We start from the raw sequence: 20,391 nt of genomic DNA on the forward strand, positions 1-20,391 counted from the left end.
GGTTTGTGTAGCATTCACGATAATGACAACTCTGAAAACCCAAGATGAGAGTTCCGAAAAACAATACGGCTGCCAACAGTAACATATTTGTGCTTTGTTCTTCACGATGAACACAATAATATGTTATTACAGCTGCTTAAGATAGGAAAACATCTCAGATAAATTGTATTTATAGTTGTAGTCGCAAATGTAGACATATTACATACACAAGTAACTAATTTGTTAAAAGTAGTGTGATATTTCTGCTTTAAGAAAACATTTTGGAAGCGGAAGGTGGTAATTTCCGACTTTATGATATGTCATGAACGCAGCATTGTTCCGACGCCAACAAACATTTGATTTTAAATGGTTTAAACACTGAAGTTTAAACTGGAGACAAACAGCAGTTTGTCAGCAAACGAAAGTAAACCTCTGCAATTAGCAGCTGAACTGACGAAGACCGACATTTGTAAGTAAATTTTTTAAAATGCTCTGAGTGCTACAGCTGTCGGTAGCAAGCTAACTGTCGTTAGCGGCATGTGAAACAAATATTTTTTTAAATCATTATTTTAAACAATTCTTTTAAAACAGAAGGGTGTTTGTTGTTTTAAATGTCCTATTTGTGATTTTTTTTCTGATCCGCTTTCCATTCTAATCATGTTTTTAATAAATTTGGTCGAACATTTTAAGCAATGCTGCGATCCAGACAAAGCCAGCAAGATTTTGTTAGACGTAATAACAGTAAACCACAAAATTTAGGAACGAACAGAGCAAAGTTTAATATTTGCAGCAATGTTTGTAAACTGTTTAGAGTGCTACAGCTGACAATTATTTTCTTAGCTAGGATGCTGCAGCTAGCAACTATCTTGCTAACCAGCTGGTGGCCATATTGGGAGGGGCACATAATGAGCAGCACATTATGACCCATTAAGTGTAATGTTTGTATTATTTGCAGATTTGAAATGGTATTAAAAATATAAGTGATTTTTCCCCCAAATACAATCATGATTAAATCAACAAATTGTGAAAGCTATTCATGTGAAGTTTATGTGAACAAAATTAATAAATGGAAATGGACTGCATTTATATAACGCTTTCCATCTGCATCAGACGCTCAAAGTGCTTTACAAATAATGCTTCACATTCACCCCATTGTGAGGGTGCTGCCATACAAGGCGCTCACTACACAGGGAGCAATAGGGGATTAAAAACCTTGCCCAATAGCTTGGACTCCGGCAAGGACGGTCGCATTCCTCCCCTCTCCTCCTATCTCTGCTCCGACCTTCAAAGTCCCAGCTTCACCAGACTGTGAATTCTTGAAATTATGATTTGGATTAACTATGGAATTGATCAGCTGGTCTCTCAACGCCATTGACAGCATTTGTTTTCGACAAGGAGATCAGGGTTTGGGGACCCTGCGTGCCCTGATGGAACCTACCCAGCGGGCTTTGTTCTCGATGGCTGAGAGAATGGAGTGTGACGTGGCTCCACTCTCTGTGGAAGACGTTGAGGATTCATTCGTATTCGCTTTTATGGTGGGAGGTTTGGTGCTGATTGGTTTGTGTGCTGCCCTGACCCACAGGAACATTAGCAAGACGGCTGCTTCCAGAATTTTGTCTCCTCATCAGTCCGTCATAATTGAGTTGGGCAATGCTGTGTAATCTCAGACTGCGTGAACTCTTGAACTCAAACGCAAAATGGATTCAATCTCGGAGCAAATCACTGCATTGCAAAGGAATTGTACTGCTGAGGACCAGAGAATATTCTTTATAAATTTGGACTCTCGACGGTCAGGGGTGCAGTAAATAGAATTCTGTATCTCTCCGCCAAACTTCAACATGGCAGCCTTATCGGCTCCTGAAGGCCAAATTCCCTGCTCTTCCCCCAGAAGGATCTACAGCCTTGGTGAAGGAATTCAGCCCCCCTTCTCATCTACTACACCCCCCCCCAGCCTGCTGGTGCCTGGCAACATCAGACTTTACACACACACGGACAGAAATTGACAGCTATTTAACTAATCTGCACACGACGCACGTCTCCCTCCCTCCGTCCCTTTTATTTTGTTTTGTTTTTTGTGCAAAATGAAGGAAATGGGTGAAGTGGTGGGCACAGGGGTATTGGGCTTGGGCATTTGGCCTGGTCCACATTACCTCGTTTTCATTCCAAGCACTGGATTGAAATAAAAAAAAAAAACGGCACGTGGCCATATCTTAAAAATATCTGTATCCATACAGAGTTCTGTGACAGTCCAAAAACAAACTCAAATCAAGTGTGTGAATAAAATCATACAGAAGAAAGTTTGTATATTTTTTAACAAGCTTTATTTATTTGTAAATTTCCATAGGCTGTATATAAATTTCTCTAACCCAGTAAATCAATTTCTTCTATTATTTTGGCAGTTATACTAGATTTAAATTAAAACTGGAATAAATACAATAACACAAAAAGAATAAATTACATTCATTCAGTTCTATTCAGTTATCATGTGCCAATCAATAAATACATAACAAATAGTCAACAATCAATGTGATTCAACATGAAAATCATAAATACAAAATATATATTAAAGAAAAATTACATCGGTAAATTGTAAAACTCCCTGAAGAGTATATTTGTTCTGTTTAGCAAAGTACTTCAGCACTGGACCTGGACCCAGTGTACTGTAAACATCATCTTCAAGTGGGCGGAGTCATTAATTAAAACATCTGTTACAAGCATTCTTCCACATTGTTGATAAATTTGTTAATGACTCCTATTGGAGATCAACTCTCTAAATCTTGATGTGAATTAAATAAATAAATATATTTAACATTTGCCACACTATTTATAATTTATCAAGCATAAGATACAAGTTCAGTTTTATTTTTCAAAAAAGTTTGATACTTGGTTTTAAACTGGTATTTTCAGCATTGCATGAAGTCTCATAATACTGTTTTTCACCTGACTGGAATTTAAATATTCTGCTGTTGTATTATAGTTACTGTTGCGGTTTTCTTCTTTAGTTTAATTGCTGTGGAGTTTTGATGCAGCTCAGATTTTCGGGCGCCTTTTGGCCCGCTGTGTTTGCCTCCGCTTCCGTCGCCGCAGCTGTCGTCGCTTATGGTTGCTGGTCTCAGCCAATGAGCTTGCTTTCTCATAAAGCCACGGCAGCTCCCACAGAGATTTACTCTGGATGATGAAGTTATCCATCTGAAGGAGAGAGAAACATTTTCATTAAACTGTATAAAAGCATAAAGAATCCTCGACACATGAAACTGCTTCTCGTGTATTGATGGTTAAGAGTTCCTGACCTTAGCTCACCCAAGGTAAAGGGTCACGGGTAATGCACAATTGCTTCTTAACCTGTCTCCCTTTACCGATTTTTGACCCTGATTTCTGTCCCAAATTCAAAATTGGGAAATAGGGCCTGATTTTTATTTATTTATTTAATCATAGCTAAAATTTGTATGTAATCAAGTTTCTTATGATTACGTACTACCGTATTTTCTTGAGTATACGTCACACCGGAACATAAGTCAGACCTTTTTGCTGTATTATCAGCTCTTTGATTTGAAATTTTTGTGCTTTCATCATCGGCATTGATTCTTTTATTATTAGAATGTATTATTATTATTATTAATCATTATCATCGCTGGAACTCCCAAACTAGTTGAAAAATATGATATTTTATACCCAATTACATGTAATTGTAACAGATTATTTGCGTTTTGTTTTTTTTTTTTGGTGGGGGCAGAGGGCGAAATTGTAGACAATCAGGCTCCAAAATCAGAAATGGGAGACAAGCTTCTTTAGATACTTTTTAAGTACAATATTACACTGATACACTGCGACACAGTTGTGCTATTAATCTGCCAAAAATAAATAAGTAAATAAATCTACTTGAGAGGAAATTTCTGTCTTTTACAAAACCGATCGTGTTTGATGTCTACGTAGCAAAATAAAAAGTAGGCTCATAAAAACACGAGCAAATGATCTGTAAAAGTTGTGCTGCCAACTTTGCCAGCTGGATGACCAGTGTCGCTTTGCCATTTTATCTGATACTGAAACCTGAACTACAAGATGCTTTCCTCTAAACCGTGTTCCGCCTGGGAGTTAAATTTTTACCTTGATTTGTCTCACATCCTGGAGTTCCTGCAGGAGAGTTTTCTGCTGCTGGTAGTGGAGGATTCTCAGGTCCTGGACTTTTTTCAAGATGTAGTTCAGCTCCTCCCTGATCTCCGCCTTTGCTCTGCCGCCATCGCCGGCAGTAGCCATGGTGATGGTGGAGGCGTGGCCCTCTTTAATTTCACCTGTCCCGGAACTTGTGTTGGACAGCTGGTTCAGCATCTGACCAATCATGTTTTCATACGTCTCCAAAACACTGCTTACAAAAATCCTCTTTTCTGCATCCTATAAGAAAGCAAAAAAGTCAGAATTCTTACTTCACACAGAATTCTTACTTCACTCTAAAGCCAAGAATCCACCAGGTTGGGATTCAAACCAGATTTCCCCGTGTGGATCCCCCCGTTAGCAGGATTACTCAAAGAGTAATCAACTGATTTTCAGCCAGCAAACGTTGGCTCTAACCTTGAAATGAAGCAGTTAGCTGGAAATTTGAAATACGCGTCTCGCACTCCATCACAGCGTTTTATTACTGAACATATGATGGGGTGTGAAGGGGGAGGAGCCAAGACATCTGAAAATGCTTAAAATATTTTTAATTGTGAAAGTTGAGTTGGTTTTGTTGGATGTCTGAATGTGAATTGATATGTGGCAGATTAAAAGGGTGGAGCCATTTTTATTATGAGACAAGAACTGATTTTTTTTTTTTTTTTTAATGGGGAAGAGAAAGTGTAAAATTTTGGGAGGATTTCGAACAACGTAGAGCCAGCAAATGTGTTTCGTTATTACTTATTTTATTTCATTTTATCTCCTGCCTACTTGCTGCGTTTTCATCCTTGGCAGAGTTCTGCACTTTAATGAATAAAGCACTTCCTGTAAAATTTACAGCTTTCTCCACATGTCAGAGTTTTCAGAAAAATTGGATATTTTTGCAAACCAGCAAAGACAAAAGCAGTTAAAATCACATCTTTTCTGTGCTGTGACTGAGAATTTGGAGACAGTTTTTTTTTTTTTTTTACCAGATTTACCTGAACAGCTGGAAAAAGTCATCTTTGCCAGAAAAGTTTTGGTGTGAATTAGAAATTAAAAATATTATTTCGGTAAGATCAGCGATGTAATTCGTTACATAAAACATGGATGTGTGTTAGCTGCTGTAAACATTTCACATGGTGGAAACACTGTGTGGTTTCCTACGCAGGACTAAAGTGAAGAGTCTGTGTGGGAGGGGGGCCACTCACTGAGTGTGAAAGGTCTGCAGCTCAGGTACCAAACCAAATCCTGCTCCAGAGCTTCCTCACATTTCACCATTGTCTGGATGTCTGAACCCGGGACACGCTTGGAGACAAAAAAAAAAAAAAAAACCCCGAGCTGGTCTCACCTCAGATGAGTCCCATCTGGACTCGACTAAAAAAGGACCTACATGGAAAACCCACCAAGTGTGTGGGTGTTCACTTTATACAGAACACCTCCATCATTAAACCTAAAAGGAACAGTTAGAACTGAACTTATGTTTGCTCCTCATCTAAAAAAGTTCACTTTTATTAAGAGGAAAAAGTCGTCAAGAGCAAAGTAAATTTCACTCCACAGAGAGTACATTTGCAAATAGTAATATCAACATTTACATTGTAAAAGCTACTCTACTAGAGAGTAACAACTCACTCTGATAGAGTTGATTACACTCTGTGATAGAGTTGATTACACTCTGTGATAGAGTTGATTTTGCTCTATGATAGTTGATTTCACTTAATGATGAAGTTGGTTTCACTCTGATAGAATTGATTTAACTCTGATAGAGTTGATTTCACTATGATAGAGTTGATTACACTCTATGATAGTTGATTTCATTTAATGATAAAGTTGGTTTCACTCTGATAGAATTGAATTAACTCTGATAGAGTTGATTTCACTTTGTGATAAAGTTGATTTCACAGAGAATTGATTTCACTATGATAGTTGATTTCACTTAATGATAAAATTGGTTTCACTCTGATAGAGTTGATTTCACTTAATGATACAGTTGATTTCACTCTGTGATAGAGTTGATTTCACTATGATAGAGTTGATTACACTCTATGATAGTTGATTTCATTTAATGATAAAGCTGGTTTCACTCTGATAGAATTGAATTAACTCTATGATAGAGTTGATTTCACTTTGTGATAAAGTTGATTTCATTGAGAGAATTGATTTCACTATGATAGTTGGTTTCACTCTGATAGAATTGATTTAACTCTATGATAGTTGATTTCACTTTATGATAAAGTTGATTTCACTTTGTGATAGAGTTCATTTCACTCTACAGTAGAGTTGATTTCACTATGATAGAGCTGACTTATGTTGATATGGGACCAAATGTAGTCCCGGCAGAGTAAATATTTAATTGCTTCCGATGTGTAGTGAGCACCTTGTATGGCAGCACCCTCGCATCGAGGTGAATGTGAGGCATTATTGTAAAGCACTTTTAGCGTCTGATGCAGATGGAAAAGCGCTATATAAATGCAGTCCATTTACCATTTAAGTGTTTTTGGGTTAATATTTAAGCATTTTTGGGTTAGTACTTAAACTGTTTTTGTGCATGGTTGCTTGTGCAGAGAATTGAACCTGATGTGAAATTTGGTTTGCATGTAAACAGTGAAAGTTTCATTTTGATGCATACATGCTGCATGGTGCACAAACAACCGCAGCGAAACCCAAAGAACACACCGACTGCCTGCTGACTCACCATCACACATTAGCCAGAGTTAGCTCAGCACCTCCAAAGTGCTAAATGAAATCATACTTTTGTATTTTTAACATAAAAGTTATTTCAGGTTTCTGAGCCCAGAATACATACATACATACACACAAACACGCGCATGCATATATATACGCATATATTCCCTGACAGACATGACTCAGGGTCAAATTTCCATGAGATCAAAATAGTTTAAAGGAAATTTTCATGATCATGTTATAGGATAACTATCTAATGCATTAAATTAAAAATAAAAATAGTAGTAAAATAAATACATACAGTCTCGCTTTACAGAGTAAATCCCCACTATGGTTTTATATTTCCTGGTTGGATCTTTGTCAAATATTTGTGTTTTCTGTCCCAGGTTAGAACTGACATTTTTAATAAACTACATTGTGTAAATCAGTTTAACCTTAAATTTATTAATTTATTTCTTTTAAGTTTCAGGTGGCGTACTGTTAAAGGGTGATATATGATCCTGTGCTCCCCTCAGGTTTGCCAGATTTTTTTTTTTCTTTTGATGGATGGTCTACGGGTAGATTTAAAAAAAATTGTATTAAATGAATAAAATAAAATATTGACCCTTCTAGAGGTTTCTTTTTTGGGGGGGGGGTGCCTAAATCAACCCCCCCCCACCCCCCGTCGACTTGAGCGCCACCTATAATCTTGTGCCTTTATTATCCCACATTAATTTGAAGTGGCAAAGCATTAGGCTTCACAATGGAATCCTATCAAGCCTGAACTAGCTTGCGATGTTTAGGGCGCTACCCAGAGATGTCTAAAATATAAGCGTCACTTTTGTAAAATGCAGTGTTTTGCAGCGCCCTGGCTAATTCTGATTTTGCCCCTCAAAAAATTTACACTTCCAGAGGCCCTGGGGTGGGGGTGGGGGGGGTGGTTTAGGGATCTAGAATTATAGAATTATGCTTATCTTTTTAATCTACCCATAGACCTGCCACCCCCCCCCCCACCCCCCCAATATACCTGACTTTCTGATATACCTGAAATTTTGCCTGTTAACATGATTGACATATTTTATGTCCAGATAAACAGTGGCATTTTTCTTACCTCAGTGTTGCTTTTCAGGAGCTCCTTGGAGAAGACGGGGTTCCCGTTGAATCTCTCTTTAGTTGAAATTTTCTATAAAACAAACAACACAGACATTCAGCTGTTTGAATGAAATTAGCAGCTTTGAATGTTTCAAAGTTTGTCATCAGTTCAGTCGGTTAATCACAGTGTGATTCAGAACTGACATTAATGGTCTGAAAATAATCTGAGAATTTAAAATTACAGAAGAAACAAATGGTCTGTTTGAAAGACAGTTATGCAGAAAAAAAAAATTATCTTTTAAATTTGTTTTTAATTATCTTTGTTCTCCAAAATGTGCTGCGCTTTGTGAGAATGCAATGATGATATGTTAAAATTCTGACAGTTTTCCCCTGAATACTTCAGTTTTAATCCCAAAGTCTAATCTGAGATTTGTTGAGACTTTAATGGCTAAACTACGTTACTGAAATCATGATCAAACTAGCAGGTTGACGCAGAGAGGGCAAAGTTCAGCTGAGGCAACAAGTGCAAAGAAGATGCCAAAAATTGCAACAAACAAAAAAAGAGGAGGGCAGTCAGATTACTGTGTTTACCCCATCAGAGCTTTGTGATGTCACAAGGTGAGTGCGCTGAAGAATATGACAGGAAAACCCTGTCTGCAGCGTTAGAAGCGACAGGAAGTGACAAAAGGAAATAGTTTGGGGGCAGCAAGACCACCAAAAGTAGCTGAACTTTTCCTCTTTTAAAATTAGTAAAACTAATAAACACGGCCGGGTGATGATGAGATAATCTCCATCCTCCCGTGTCAGCTGGTGGAGGTAGTGACAGAACGCTCACCACAGACAGACGCACAGAGATGGAGCAGAAGTTCTGCAGTAGGTCTCGCAGTACTGCAGTAGTACTCACATAGTGCTGCAGGAGGTTGTGGATGGTTCTGTTCATCTTTGGGGGGATGTACATCCCTCTAATCTGACACGCACACAGACACACAGACAGGCACACCACTGCCGTCACCGTGGCAACCATGGTACCACCACCTGATGGCTGTAATCGGACCGGCTACTTCGTTGTGTTGCGTCGCTGGGTTGCGTCCCAAGGCTGACCGGGCCTTGCTCGACTGCTGGGACTCGATGCGTAAATGTCCGATGCAGCCGATGGAGACGAGTTGACCTCTGACCTGCCTGTGTCTCTGTCTGTCCACGTATGTGTGTGTCTCGTCCCGTCCTGTAGTCGAGTTGCACTGGTGAAGTTGTCACCAAAGGTTTTATATACATCTGAGAGAGTGAGCGAAGTGAGCGGCTGAGAGACATAGACACACACAGGAGAGAGAGAGAGCGAGATCTCAAGGTGTGAAAATGTGGTTGTGACAGTTTCCTTTAAATCACCAAATTTCATAGAAGTGGGTGAGGGTGTCCCACTCACTGCGTCACTGCACACAAACCCTCAGCCGATAGCCGGCGGCTACACCAGGCTCAGACGCAGCCGGACAGGTTCCGATTCTGGCCAGTCCAGACCGGACTTGAGCTGAAAGCTGGATTGCTGCTCCCACAGTCAAAGTGCTTTTCTTTCCCACTCAGACTTCCAGATGTGCTCCAAATGAACCTGCTGACGTCAGTTCAGTCATCACCAACGCTCGTGACACGTGGGTAGTGAGCTCACGGATACAGGAGTAGTTCTCATGTTCCCAAAGAACTCGGAGTGGAACCAAGGTTCAGGTGTCTGCAGTTTGGGGGTTTTCACATTGTGAGGAGAACTTTGGGCTACACCCAGGAACTCTGTTAGATCTCCTGGGTGGTGGCCGAGGAGTCGATCTGATTCGTTCCATCTCAGATAAGAGAGGGTGAGATACTGATTAAAATCCCTGAGAAGGTTCTGGTCCTCCCAGATCATCCGCAGTAACTGTGTGCAGAGATTCTGTAGTCCACCTTCATTCACAGATCAGATGTTTGTCAGCTCAGGTTTCCTCAGAAGAATTAACCTGACCCTAACCGCCAGAAGAAGCAGGCCAGGGTTAAAATACTGCACCTGTTGGACGTTTGTGTCTTTGAGCTGAATTAGAGGCTCAGTGATGACCAAAAAGGAGAAAGGTCAAAGGTCAGACCTACCATATGCATTTGTTTTCTGTGTTGGCATCTTTCAGAGTAGATCAACATAGAAATAAGTGTGTATTTTGTGTGTCCTGACTCAGTTTTAAACCAGCTCCAAATACAAACTTGGACCTCAGGCAGGAAGACGGCTGTCTACCTAATTCATATTCAGTTTAACCTGACATCACCGCAGACAGCCCATCCATCCTCAAATCCAGGAAGTCACCATCTGTATTGCAGTCTTGTGAAACAATCAATCAATCAATCAATCAATCAATCAATCAATCAATCAATCAGAGTTTGTTTATGTGGCCCTTTGCACAGCCCAGAGGGCGACCGAAGTACTTCACAGTCATAGCGCAAACCTCTGCCAAGGCCATAGGGTCACTGGCGTCACATGGAATACCCTTTGGCAAAAAGACTTATTCCATGCCGTTTCACGCATCTACCGTCATGTTTCAGATTCAGTGATTAATCCTCTGGGGTCAGAGGGCATTTTTCAGTTCACTCGCCTGGCATAAATGTTTTATTATTGGTGTTAACAGTTCTCCCTGCATCCCACAATCAAGTTTTATGTCTCTTTTTTCAGGACAACCTGTACTTTCAAAATATACGAGGTATCTTATAAAACTAACCGGCAGTTTTATTAAAAAAAAACTATATGGATTTGATTGACATGCGATTACACCAATCATGCTTGAACCCTCGTGCGCATGCGTGAGTTTTTTCACGCGTGTTGGTGACGTCATTTCTAGATTACGATTTGTTTCCCAGTGTAATCTTTACGTGCCTTAACTAAAGCACTCCTTCTGCTGAATCACCTCTAAATTATTTACACATTATTCACTTTGCGTGTTTTTAGGAATCCGCTAGCTTAGCGTAGCTACTAGCTCTTAGCCGATTTAGCATGGCGGCTTCTCCTGTCTCTCCCGCACTTTTCTGCTCTGGGTGTGAAATGATTAGTTATTCCTCGGCCTCCTTTAGCAGTAACGGTACTTGTAATAAGTGTAGCTTATTCGTAGCTTTGGAGGCCAGGCTGGGCGAATTGGAGACTCGGCTCCGCACCGTGGAAAATTCTACAGCTAGCCAGGCCCCTGTAGTCGGTGCGGACCAAGGTAGCTTAGCCGCCGTTAGTTACCCCCTGGCAGATCCCGAGCAGCCGGGAAAGCAGGCTGACTGGGTGACTGTGAGGAGGAAGCGTAGTTCTAAACAGAAGCCCTGTGTACACCGCCAACCCGTTCACATCTCTAACCGTTTTTCCCCACTCGACGACACACCCGCCGAGGATCAAACTCTGGTTATTGGCGACTCTGTTTTGCGAAATGTGAAGTTAGCGACACCAGCAACCATAGTCAATTGTCTTCCGGGGGCCAGAGCAGGCGACATTGAAGGAAATTTGAAACTGCTGGCTAAGGCTAAGCGTAAATTTGGTAAGATTGTAATTCACGTCGGCAGTAATGACACCCGGTTACGCCAATCGGAGGTCACTAAAATTAACATTAAATCGGTGTGTAACTTTGCAAAAACAATGTCGGACTCTGTAGTTTTCTCTGGGCCCCTCCCCAATCAGACCGGGAGTGACATGTTTAGCCGCATGTTCTCCTTGAATTGCTGGCTGTCTGAGTGGTGTCCAAAAAATGAGGTGGGCTTCATAGATAATTGGCAAAGCTTCTGGGGAAAACCTGGTCTTGTTAGGAGAGACGGCATCCATCCCACTTTGGATGGAGCAGCTCTCATTTCTAGAAATCTGGCCAATTTTCGTAAATCCTCCAAACCGTGACTATCCAGGGTTGGGACCAGGAAGCAGAGTTGTAGTCTTACACACCTCTCTGCAGCTTCTCTCCCCCTGCCATCCTCTCATTACCCCATCCCCGTAGAGACGGTGCCTGCTCCCAGACTACCAATAACCAGCAAAAATCTATTTAAGCATAAAAATTCAAAAAGAAAAAATAATATAGCACCTTCAACTGCACCACAGACTAAAACAGTTAAATGTGGTCTATTAAACATTAGGTCTCTCTCTTCTAAGTCCCTGTTGGTAAATGATATAATAATTGATCAACATATTGATTTATTCTGCCTTACAGAAACCTGGTTACAGCAGGATGAATATGTTAGTTTAAGTGAGTCAACACCCCCGAGTCACACTAACTGTCAGAATGCTCGTAGCACGAGCCGAGGCGGAGGATTAGCAGCAATCTTCCATTCCAGCTTATTAATTAATCAAAAACCCAGACAGAGCTTTAATTCATTTGAAAGCTTGACTCTTAGTCTTGTCCATCCAAATTGGAAGTCCCAAAAACCAGTTTTATTTGTTATTATCTATCGTCCACCTGGTCGTTACTGTGAGTTTCTCTGTGAATTTTCAGACCTTTTGTCTGACTTAGTGCTTAGCTCAGATAAGATAATTATAGTGGGCGATTTTAACATCCACACAGATGCTGAGAATGACAGCCTCAACACTGCATTTAATCTATTATTAGACTCTATTGGCTTTGCTCAAAAAGTAAATGAGTCCACCCACCACTTTAATCATATCTTAGATCTTGTTCTGTCTTATGGTATGGAAATAGAAGACTTAACAGTATTCCCTGAAAACTCCCTTCTGTCTGATCATTTCTTAATAACATTTACATTTACTCTGATGGACTACCCAGCAGTGGGGAATAAGTTTCATTACACTAGAAGTCTTTCAGAAAGCGCTGTAACTAGGTTTAAGGATATGATTCCTTCTTTATGTTCTCTAATGCCATATACCAACACAGTGCAGAGTAGCTACCTAAACTCTGTAAGTGAGATAGAGTATCTCGTCAATAGTTTTACATCCTCATTGAAGACAACTTTGGATGCTGTAGCTCCTCTAAAAAAGAGAGCTTTAAATCAGAAGTGCCTGACTCCGTGGTATAACTCACAAACTCGTAGCTTAAAGCAGATAACCCGTAAGTTGGAGAGGAAATGGCGTCTCACTAACTTAGAAGATCTTCACTTAGCCTGGAAAAAGAGTCTGTTGCTCTATAAAAAAGCCCTCCGTAAAGCTAGGACATCTTTCTACTCATCACTAATTGAAGAAAATAAGAACAACCCCAGGTTTCTTTTCAGCACTGTAGCCAGGCTGACAAAGAGTCAGAGCTCTATTGAGCTGAGTATTCCATTAACTTTAACTAGTAATGACTTCATGACTTTCTTTGCTAACAAAATTTTAACTATTAGAGAAAAAATTACTCATAACCATCCCAAAGACGTATCGTTATCTTTGGCTGCTTTCAGTGATGCCGGTATTTGGTTAGACTCTTTCTCTCCGATTGTTCTGTCTGAGTTATTTTCATTAGTTACTTCCTCCAAACCATCAACATGTCTATTAGACCCCATTCCTACCAGGCTGCTCAAGGAAGCCCTACCATTAATTAATGCTTCGATCTTAAATATGATCAATCTATCTTTGTTAGTTGGCTATGTACCACAGGCTTTTAAGGTGGCAGTAATTAAACCATTACTTAAAAAGCCATCACTTGACCCAGCTATCTTAGCTAATTATAGGCCAATCTCCAACCTTCCTTTTCTCTCAAAAATTCTTGAAAGGGTAGTTGTAAAACAGCTAACTGATCATCTGCAGAGGAATGGTCTATTTGAAGAGTTTCAGTCAGGTTTTAGAATTCATCTTAGTACAGAAACAGCATTAATGAAGGTTACAAATGATCTTCTTATGGCCTCGGACAGTGGACTCATCTCTGTGCTTGTTCTGTTAGACCTCAGTGCTGCTTTTGATACTGTTGACCATAAAATTTTATTACAGAGATTAGAGCATGCCATAGGTATTAAAGGCACTGCGCTGCGGTGGTTTGAATCATATTTGTCTAATAGATTACAATTTGTTCATGTAAATGGGGAATCTTCTTCACAGACTAAAGTTAATTATGGAGTTCCACAAGGTTCTGTGCTAGGACCAATTTTATTCACTTTATACATGCTTCCCTTAGGCAGTATTATTAGACGGTATTGCTTAAATTTTCATTGTTACGCAGATGATACCCAGCTTTATCTATCCATGAAGCCAGAGGACACACACCAATTAGCTAAACTGCAGGATTGTCTTACAGACATAAAGACATGGATGACCTCTAATTTCCTGCTTTTAAACTCAGATAAAACTGAAGTTATTGTACTTGGCCCCACAAATCTTAGAAACATGGTGTCTAACCAGATCCTTACTGTGGATGGCATTACCCTGACCTCTAGTAATACTGTGAGAAATCTTGGAGTCATTTTTGATCAGGATATGTCATTCAAAGCGCATATTAAACAAATATGTAGGACTGCTTTTTTGCATTTACGCAATATCTGTAAAATCAGAAAGGTCTTGTCTCAGAGTGATGCTGAAAAACTAATTCATGCATTTATTTCCTCTAGGCTGGACTATTGTAATTCATTATTATCAGGTTGTCCTAAAAGTTCCCTAAAAAGCCTTCAGTTATTTCAAAATGCTGCAGCTAGAGTACTGACGGGGACTAGAAGGAGAGAGCATATCTCACCCATATTGGCCTCTCTTCATTGGCTTCCTGTTAATTCTAGAATAGAATTTAAAATTCTTCTTCTTACTTATAAGGTTTTGAATAATCAGGTCCCATCTTATCTTAGGGACCTCGTAGTACCATATCACCCCAATAGAGCGCTTCGCTCTCAGACTGCAGGCTTACTTGTAGTTCCTAGGGTTTGTAAGAGTAGAATGGGAGGCAGAGCCTTCAGCTTTCAGGCTCCTCTCCTGTGGAACCAGCTCCCAATTCAGATCAGGGAGACAGACACCCTCTCTACTTTTAAGATTAGGCTTAAAACTTTCCTTTTTGCTAAAGCTTATAGTTAGGGCTGGATCAGGTGACCCTGAACCATCCCTTAGTTATGCTGCTATAGACGTAGACTGCTGGGGGGTTCCCATGATGCACTGTTTCTTTCTCTTTTTGCTCTGTATGCACCACTCTGCATTTAATCATTAGTGATCGATCTCTGCTCCCCTCCACAGCATGTCTTTTTCCTGGTTCTCTCCCTCAGCCCCAACCAGTCCCAGCAGAAGACTGCCCCTCCCTGAGCCTGGTTCTGCTGGAGGTTTCTTCCTGTTAAAAGGGAGTTTTTCCTTCCCACTGTAGCCAAGTGCTTGCTCACAGGGGGTCGTTTTGACCGTTGGGGTTTTACATAATTATTGTATGGCCTTGCCTTACAATATAAAGCGCCTTGGGGCAACTGTTTGTTGTGATTTGGCGCTATATAAAAAAATTGATTGATTGATTGATTGATTTCCCTGTGGGCAGGCCTTGAGTGAGATGTGGTCCCGCCCTCTCGGCTGAATTCCTTTGTTTCACACGCTGCTCGAGATGACGCGCGTTGCTTTATCAAACTTTTTTCTGGACCTGGAATATCTGAGTGGACACTATTCGAGAAATTCAGCTGGTTTTCGGTGAAAAGTTTAACGGCTGATGAGAGATTATGGGGTGTTTCTGTCACTGTAAGGACTTCCCACGGAGCGGGACGTCCTGCAGCGCTTCCAGGCGCCGTCGTCGGCCTGTTTCGACCTGAAATCATCCTAATTTAAGGCTTAATTCACCCAGGACGTCGTGAGAGAACAGAGAAGATTCAGAAGAGGCCGGCATGAGGAGTTTATGCGGACATTCCACTGTTTAAGTACATTTTGTAATGAAAGACGTGCGCGCAAATTCGCCGAGTCGTTTCCGTGACGACTCGGCGAATCTGTGTGCGCCGCGACAGGAAAAACACCGCCGTGTTGAAAACCATTTGTAAAATTCAGGCGGCTTTTGATGGCTTTCAACAAGTGAGTAACTGAGAAATTGTTTAACAGCTTGGGCATGTTCCAACTTGTCCGTTAAGGTTTCCAACGGAGGTGTTTTTCCTGTCGTGACCCCCCGCGGTCGGGTCCGGCCCGACGTGACTCTGCCCGCACGTTCTTTCATTACAAAATGTCCGTTAACAATGGAATGTCCGAATAAACTCCTCATGCCGACTTCTTCTGAAAGTTCTCTGTTCTCTGACGACTTACTGGGTCAACAGAGCCTGAAATGTGGAAGTTTTCAACTTGAAACGGCGAGACGCTGCCGCCTCGAAGCGCAGATCGCCGTCAGGCGCCGTGGGCCGTCCTTACGGTGACACTACCAGACCAAAATCTCTCATCAGCCGTTACAATTTTTACCGAAAACCAGCTGAATTTATCGAATGGTGTCCACTCAGTTGTGCCTTACAGTTTTGAAAAAAATTTGATCAAACAAAGCAGCAGTCTCTGAGCCATTCCTAAACAATGAAAAAATTGACGAGAGGGTGGGCGACTCCTCACTCAAAGACTGCCCACAGGCGAATGACGTAACCGACAGGCGTGAAAAAACACTCGCATGCCCACGAGGGTTCAAGCATGTCTGATGTAATCACACGTGATTCAAATCCATATGGTTTTTGAAAAAAATAATAAGGTCGGATACTTTTCTAACAGACTTCGTATATGCTATAGTTGTGTTTTATAAGTGTAATAAAGGTTTACAATCAGAAATAAGAAAGGAAAAAGTAAAGTGGAAAATAATTTTCCACAGTTATTCAAAACACACAGCAAACTATAATAAACAACTGTTTTGACACTTTATAAAGGTAATTTGGGCTCTGTGAAAGACTGTACAACAAAATGGTTCAAACAATAAACACAAATGCACATTTTGAACAATATATACAAAATGGTCTTTGCATTGTTTGTCTTCATCTCAAAGCAATTTCTGTCTGCTGTTACATGAAGGTCACATCAAAAACTTCTACTATGAAGTTGACTGTGTACGTGTTTGTTCTCTCCTGCTCTGAAAGCAACATTCATACTTCGAGGCTCATTCAGTTTGAGGAGCGGCCCCTCCCCCTCGCTCCATTGATATGGTAAAAAGTGATTTACACCGGAGCAAGAGAGCTTGCCACAGGCTTATCCAGTAACATTCACAGGAAAACTAGTCAAGTAATCCTGATTCTCACACACTGTTTGAATACGTGAGATTGTATGAGAGGCTATCTGTCTGCTCACTTTCGTTGTGCGTAATGGCGCAGGGCGCATTGGAGCAGCCAGGGGGCTATTCAAACGGGCCAACTAATAACACATCACTCCTAAAAACAATGTTTGGTGTGTCACGTGAGGTGAATCTTCCCTACGGTTGGATTTTGGAAAACCATGTGACGGTGAACCAATTCCGATTGGACACTCGCATTGCTCACGTCATCACATGGCTTCTATGAGGAGTACAAAGATGGTGGACGGTGGCTCGAAAGTCCGCAGAGTTAACTTTTCAGCAAAAAAAGTAAGTTTCTATCTCATATTATTAAAAGTTATTTATAATTTAGTAAAGCTTGGTCTCAGCTGTTGTATCCGACGGCTTCAGCCCCAGAGGATTAAACCGTTAGATCTTCAGCATATGTATTTATAAAGAGGAACTGCATGAACTACACAAGTTTTTTTTTTTTCTAATAAGTTTATTCAGTGAGGAGAAACAAATGCTGAATTATTGTTGTGTCGTAACTTAATTTTTGTTCAGCCTTCGTGACCCGTCTTCATGAAGTTAGATGCAAAAATGTTGAAATTGGCCCTATCCTGCAATGATAAAGAATCCTTAAAAAAATTACTGGATCCGAAACATGTTCCGGATTATTACAAAAATTTTATGACTTCTAAGTTAGGCCAAGATACACCCCTGGTAAAAATTTCATTGAAATCCGTTGAGGATTTTTTGAGTAATCCTGCTAACCAACCAACCAACCAACAAACGAACGGACGCCACTGAAAACATAACCTCCTTGGTGGAGGTAAAAAGCAAAGTAAAAACGGACACATCAATAAAAATATACATCCAAAATATCTACAGATAAGAACCAAATAAAATGTCAGAGTGCTGCTGGTTGTGCAAAAGCCATTCTAAAAAGGAAGGTTTTTAATTTAGATTTTAAAAGACCCAGGTCATTGATGGTGACTCTTCGGGGGGGGGAGCTTGTTCCACAGTCTTTGGTGTCGTCACAGAGAAAGCCCAGTCTCCCCAGTGGCAGTATCTGGACCTCAGAACTTCTAGTGCACACTGGAAGATCTCAAAACTCTAGTTTGGTCCCAAAGTGTCAGCAGCTCGGCTAAGTGTGGTGGGGCCAAACCACTCAAAGCTTTAAAACAAACATGCAAATTTTAAAATCAATTCCAGCCTGAACTGGAAGTCAATGCAGAGCGTAGAGTTCTGGGGTGATGTGGTCGCGTCTACACGTTAGTTAGTAGATGTGCTGCAGCATTTTGAACCAGTTGAAGTCAACTGAGGGAAGACTGGGAGACTCCAACCTAAAGGCTGTTGCAGTTGTCCAGCCGAGAACTAATAAAAGCAAAAAAGCTTTTTCCAGAGCTACACGATTTAAAAAAGGCTTCACTTTTACTAAAAGCTGTAGTTGATTAAAGCTCGATTTGACCACAGAATCAATTTGTTTGTCAAAATTAAAACCACCGTCAAACATCACCTCAAGATTTCTAATGGGTTAACTGACAATCCCCAACATCCATTATCTCTGAGTCACCAAACACAATACACTCAGTCTTGTCCTCATTTAGGTGCAGGAAGTTCAAAGAGAACCACTGTTTTATTTCAGTGATACAGCTGGCCACCATGCCCCACAGTGACCGCATCAGTTTGTTCTAACGGGAGGTAGATTTGAATGTCATCTGCATAGCAGTGAAACGACATACTGTGGTTTGCAGTGATTGATCCGAGTGGCAACATATACAGGAAGAAGTATGGTCGAAAATGTGGGTGTGGCCTTGACATTCCGTAGTGGGGGTTTCAAACACTGAGGCACCTGTGTGCTGGATCGTGTCCAGAAAGACACACCACATGGACAGCGTCTCCCTCAAAGTACAGATGATCCACCTCATCTGAGTCTCCCTATTCCAATCGGACTCAAGGATCCTCCAAAGAGACCTGTTACCATCCAGTGGTCTTCTCAGGTCATCGAGTCCAAGTCTCACAACCATACATTAAGACAGGACGCACCAGGAACCTAAAGACTCAGACCTCCACAACTCAAACACACAATTAAAACCTATGCTGGAGTTCACCTTCTTTAAAGGTTAAAGTTGAACGTTAAACCTGTGCCAAGAGCTCAAAGTGACACTTATACATGCGTCATGGTGGACGGCAAGTGAGCTTGACCTTTGACCTTGGAGAAAGAACGACTACAAAGTTGTCAAGGACATTTTCATTTTGTTCTTGCAGATTGAAGAAATGCAGGTTTTTACTATTTTTGAAGGTCAAAGGTCAAGCATGTTTACTTTTTGGCACAGACGTGATTTTGCGTTTAACTTTTACACTCTTTGTGAACGATGAAGTGCAAACGGTCTCGGGTGGCGGGTGATAGGAAAATGGATTAATTTAATAAGGTGATGTTTTGGCGTGAGGACGATGTCGTAGGCTAAGCATTAAGCTGAGGACGATGAGATCGTGATGAGATCAGGCCGCGGCTGTGACGTGCGTTTGATGACTGCATTCGCACATTTACTTCAGAGGAAATATAATGCATTTTCTTGTCATTGACACAAATTTTTGTGTGAGCGTGCACACAACCGTGCACAGCGAGTTCCTGAGCAGCAAAATATCATCTCAGCAAACGAGGAACGTCTCATCAAAGGAAACAAAACAGAAAGTAAAAGCTCCGCCGCGCCTTCGCAGAAACACTTTGATGGTAATTAGGACCAGCAGCCGCGGTAAAACAAAACCCCCAATAAGATGATTAAAGATTATCACCAGGGAGATTCTTTATCTCAAAATTTTAAGTCTTTGATGACATTTATTAACTGAACAGAAAAAAGTTAATACATTTAATATCCCACTGAGTTTGACCACAACTGTCCACGGATTCAACACCTCAAAGCCGTTACGATGACTCTTGATCGCCTCCTGCCAACTCACAAGACTTCCCCATGACAACACCGTGACCTCATCATCACGCAGAAGATGATTGACCACAACTGAACCAAGAACCATAAAGACTGTGCCGTGGTCCAGCCCTGTACGGTTTCAGTGCACGAATTGTCCAGGACGGTCTTCAAAACAGCAGCAAGAGGATTAGTAAAAGTTCCACCAATCAAAATGGCAAAACGTTGACATTTTAATGGTCACCATTCTGAGAACTGAACATGCAATGATCAGGATCAAAGCTCAGGTTTAATGAGAAGTCATCAAAATGTGCGATCAGGATCGAAGATCTGTTCTCAGCTTAGCAATCGGGGTCATGAGTTAGGATGAAAGGTCACCAATAAAGATTAAAGCTACCTTATCAGGAACAGAGATCAGGATCAGAGATGAGTGATTGGGATCAAAGATCAGGTTTAACAATAAGTCATCAAAATGAGTGACCAGGGCCAAAGGTCTGTATCGCAGGTTAGCAGTCAGA

The 20,391-nt window shown here is 40.9% G+C and overlaps 1 protein-coding gene across 1 annotated transcript; it reads right to left on the reverse strand.

Moving 5' to 3' along the window:
• Nucleotides 1–2,350: 2,350 nt before the first annotated feature.
• LOC117504089 (interferon gamma-like) lies at nt 2,351–9,056 on the reverse strand. Its single transcript, XM_034163461.1, has 4 exons — nt 8,768–9,056; nt 7,883–7,954; nt 4,084–4,368; nt 2,351–3,168 (listed from the first exon to the last, which is right to left on the reverse strand). Exons 1-4 carry the CDS (start codon nt 8,885–8,887, stop codon nt 3,010–3,012), a joined length of 636 nt encoding a protein of 211 aa, XP_034019352.1. The 5' UTR covers nt 8,888–9,056; the 3' UTR covers nt 2,351–3,009.
• Nucleotides 9,057–20,391: the final 11,335 nt, after the last annotated feature.

Source organism: Thalassophryne amazonica, chromosome 22 (assembly GCF_902500255.1).
Source record: "Thalassophryne amazonica chromosome 22, fThaAma1.1, whole genome shotgun sequence".
NCBI classification, from domain to species: Eukaryota; Metazoa; Chordata; class Actinopteri; order Batrachoidiformes; family Batrachoididae; genus Thalassophryne; species Thalassophryne amazonica.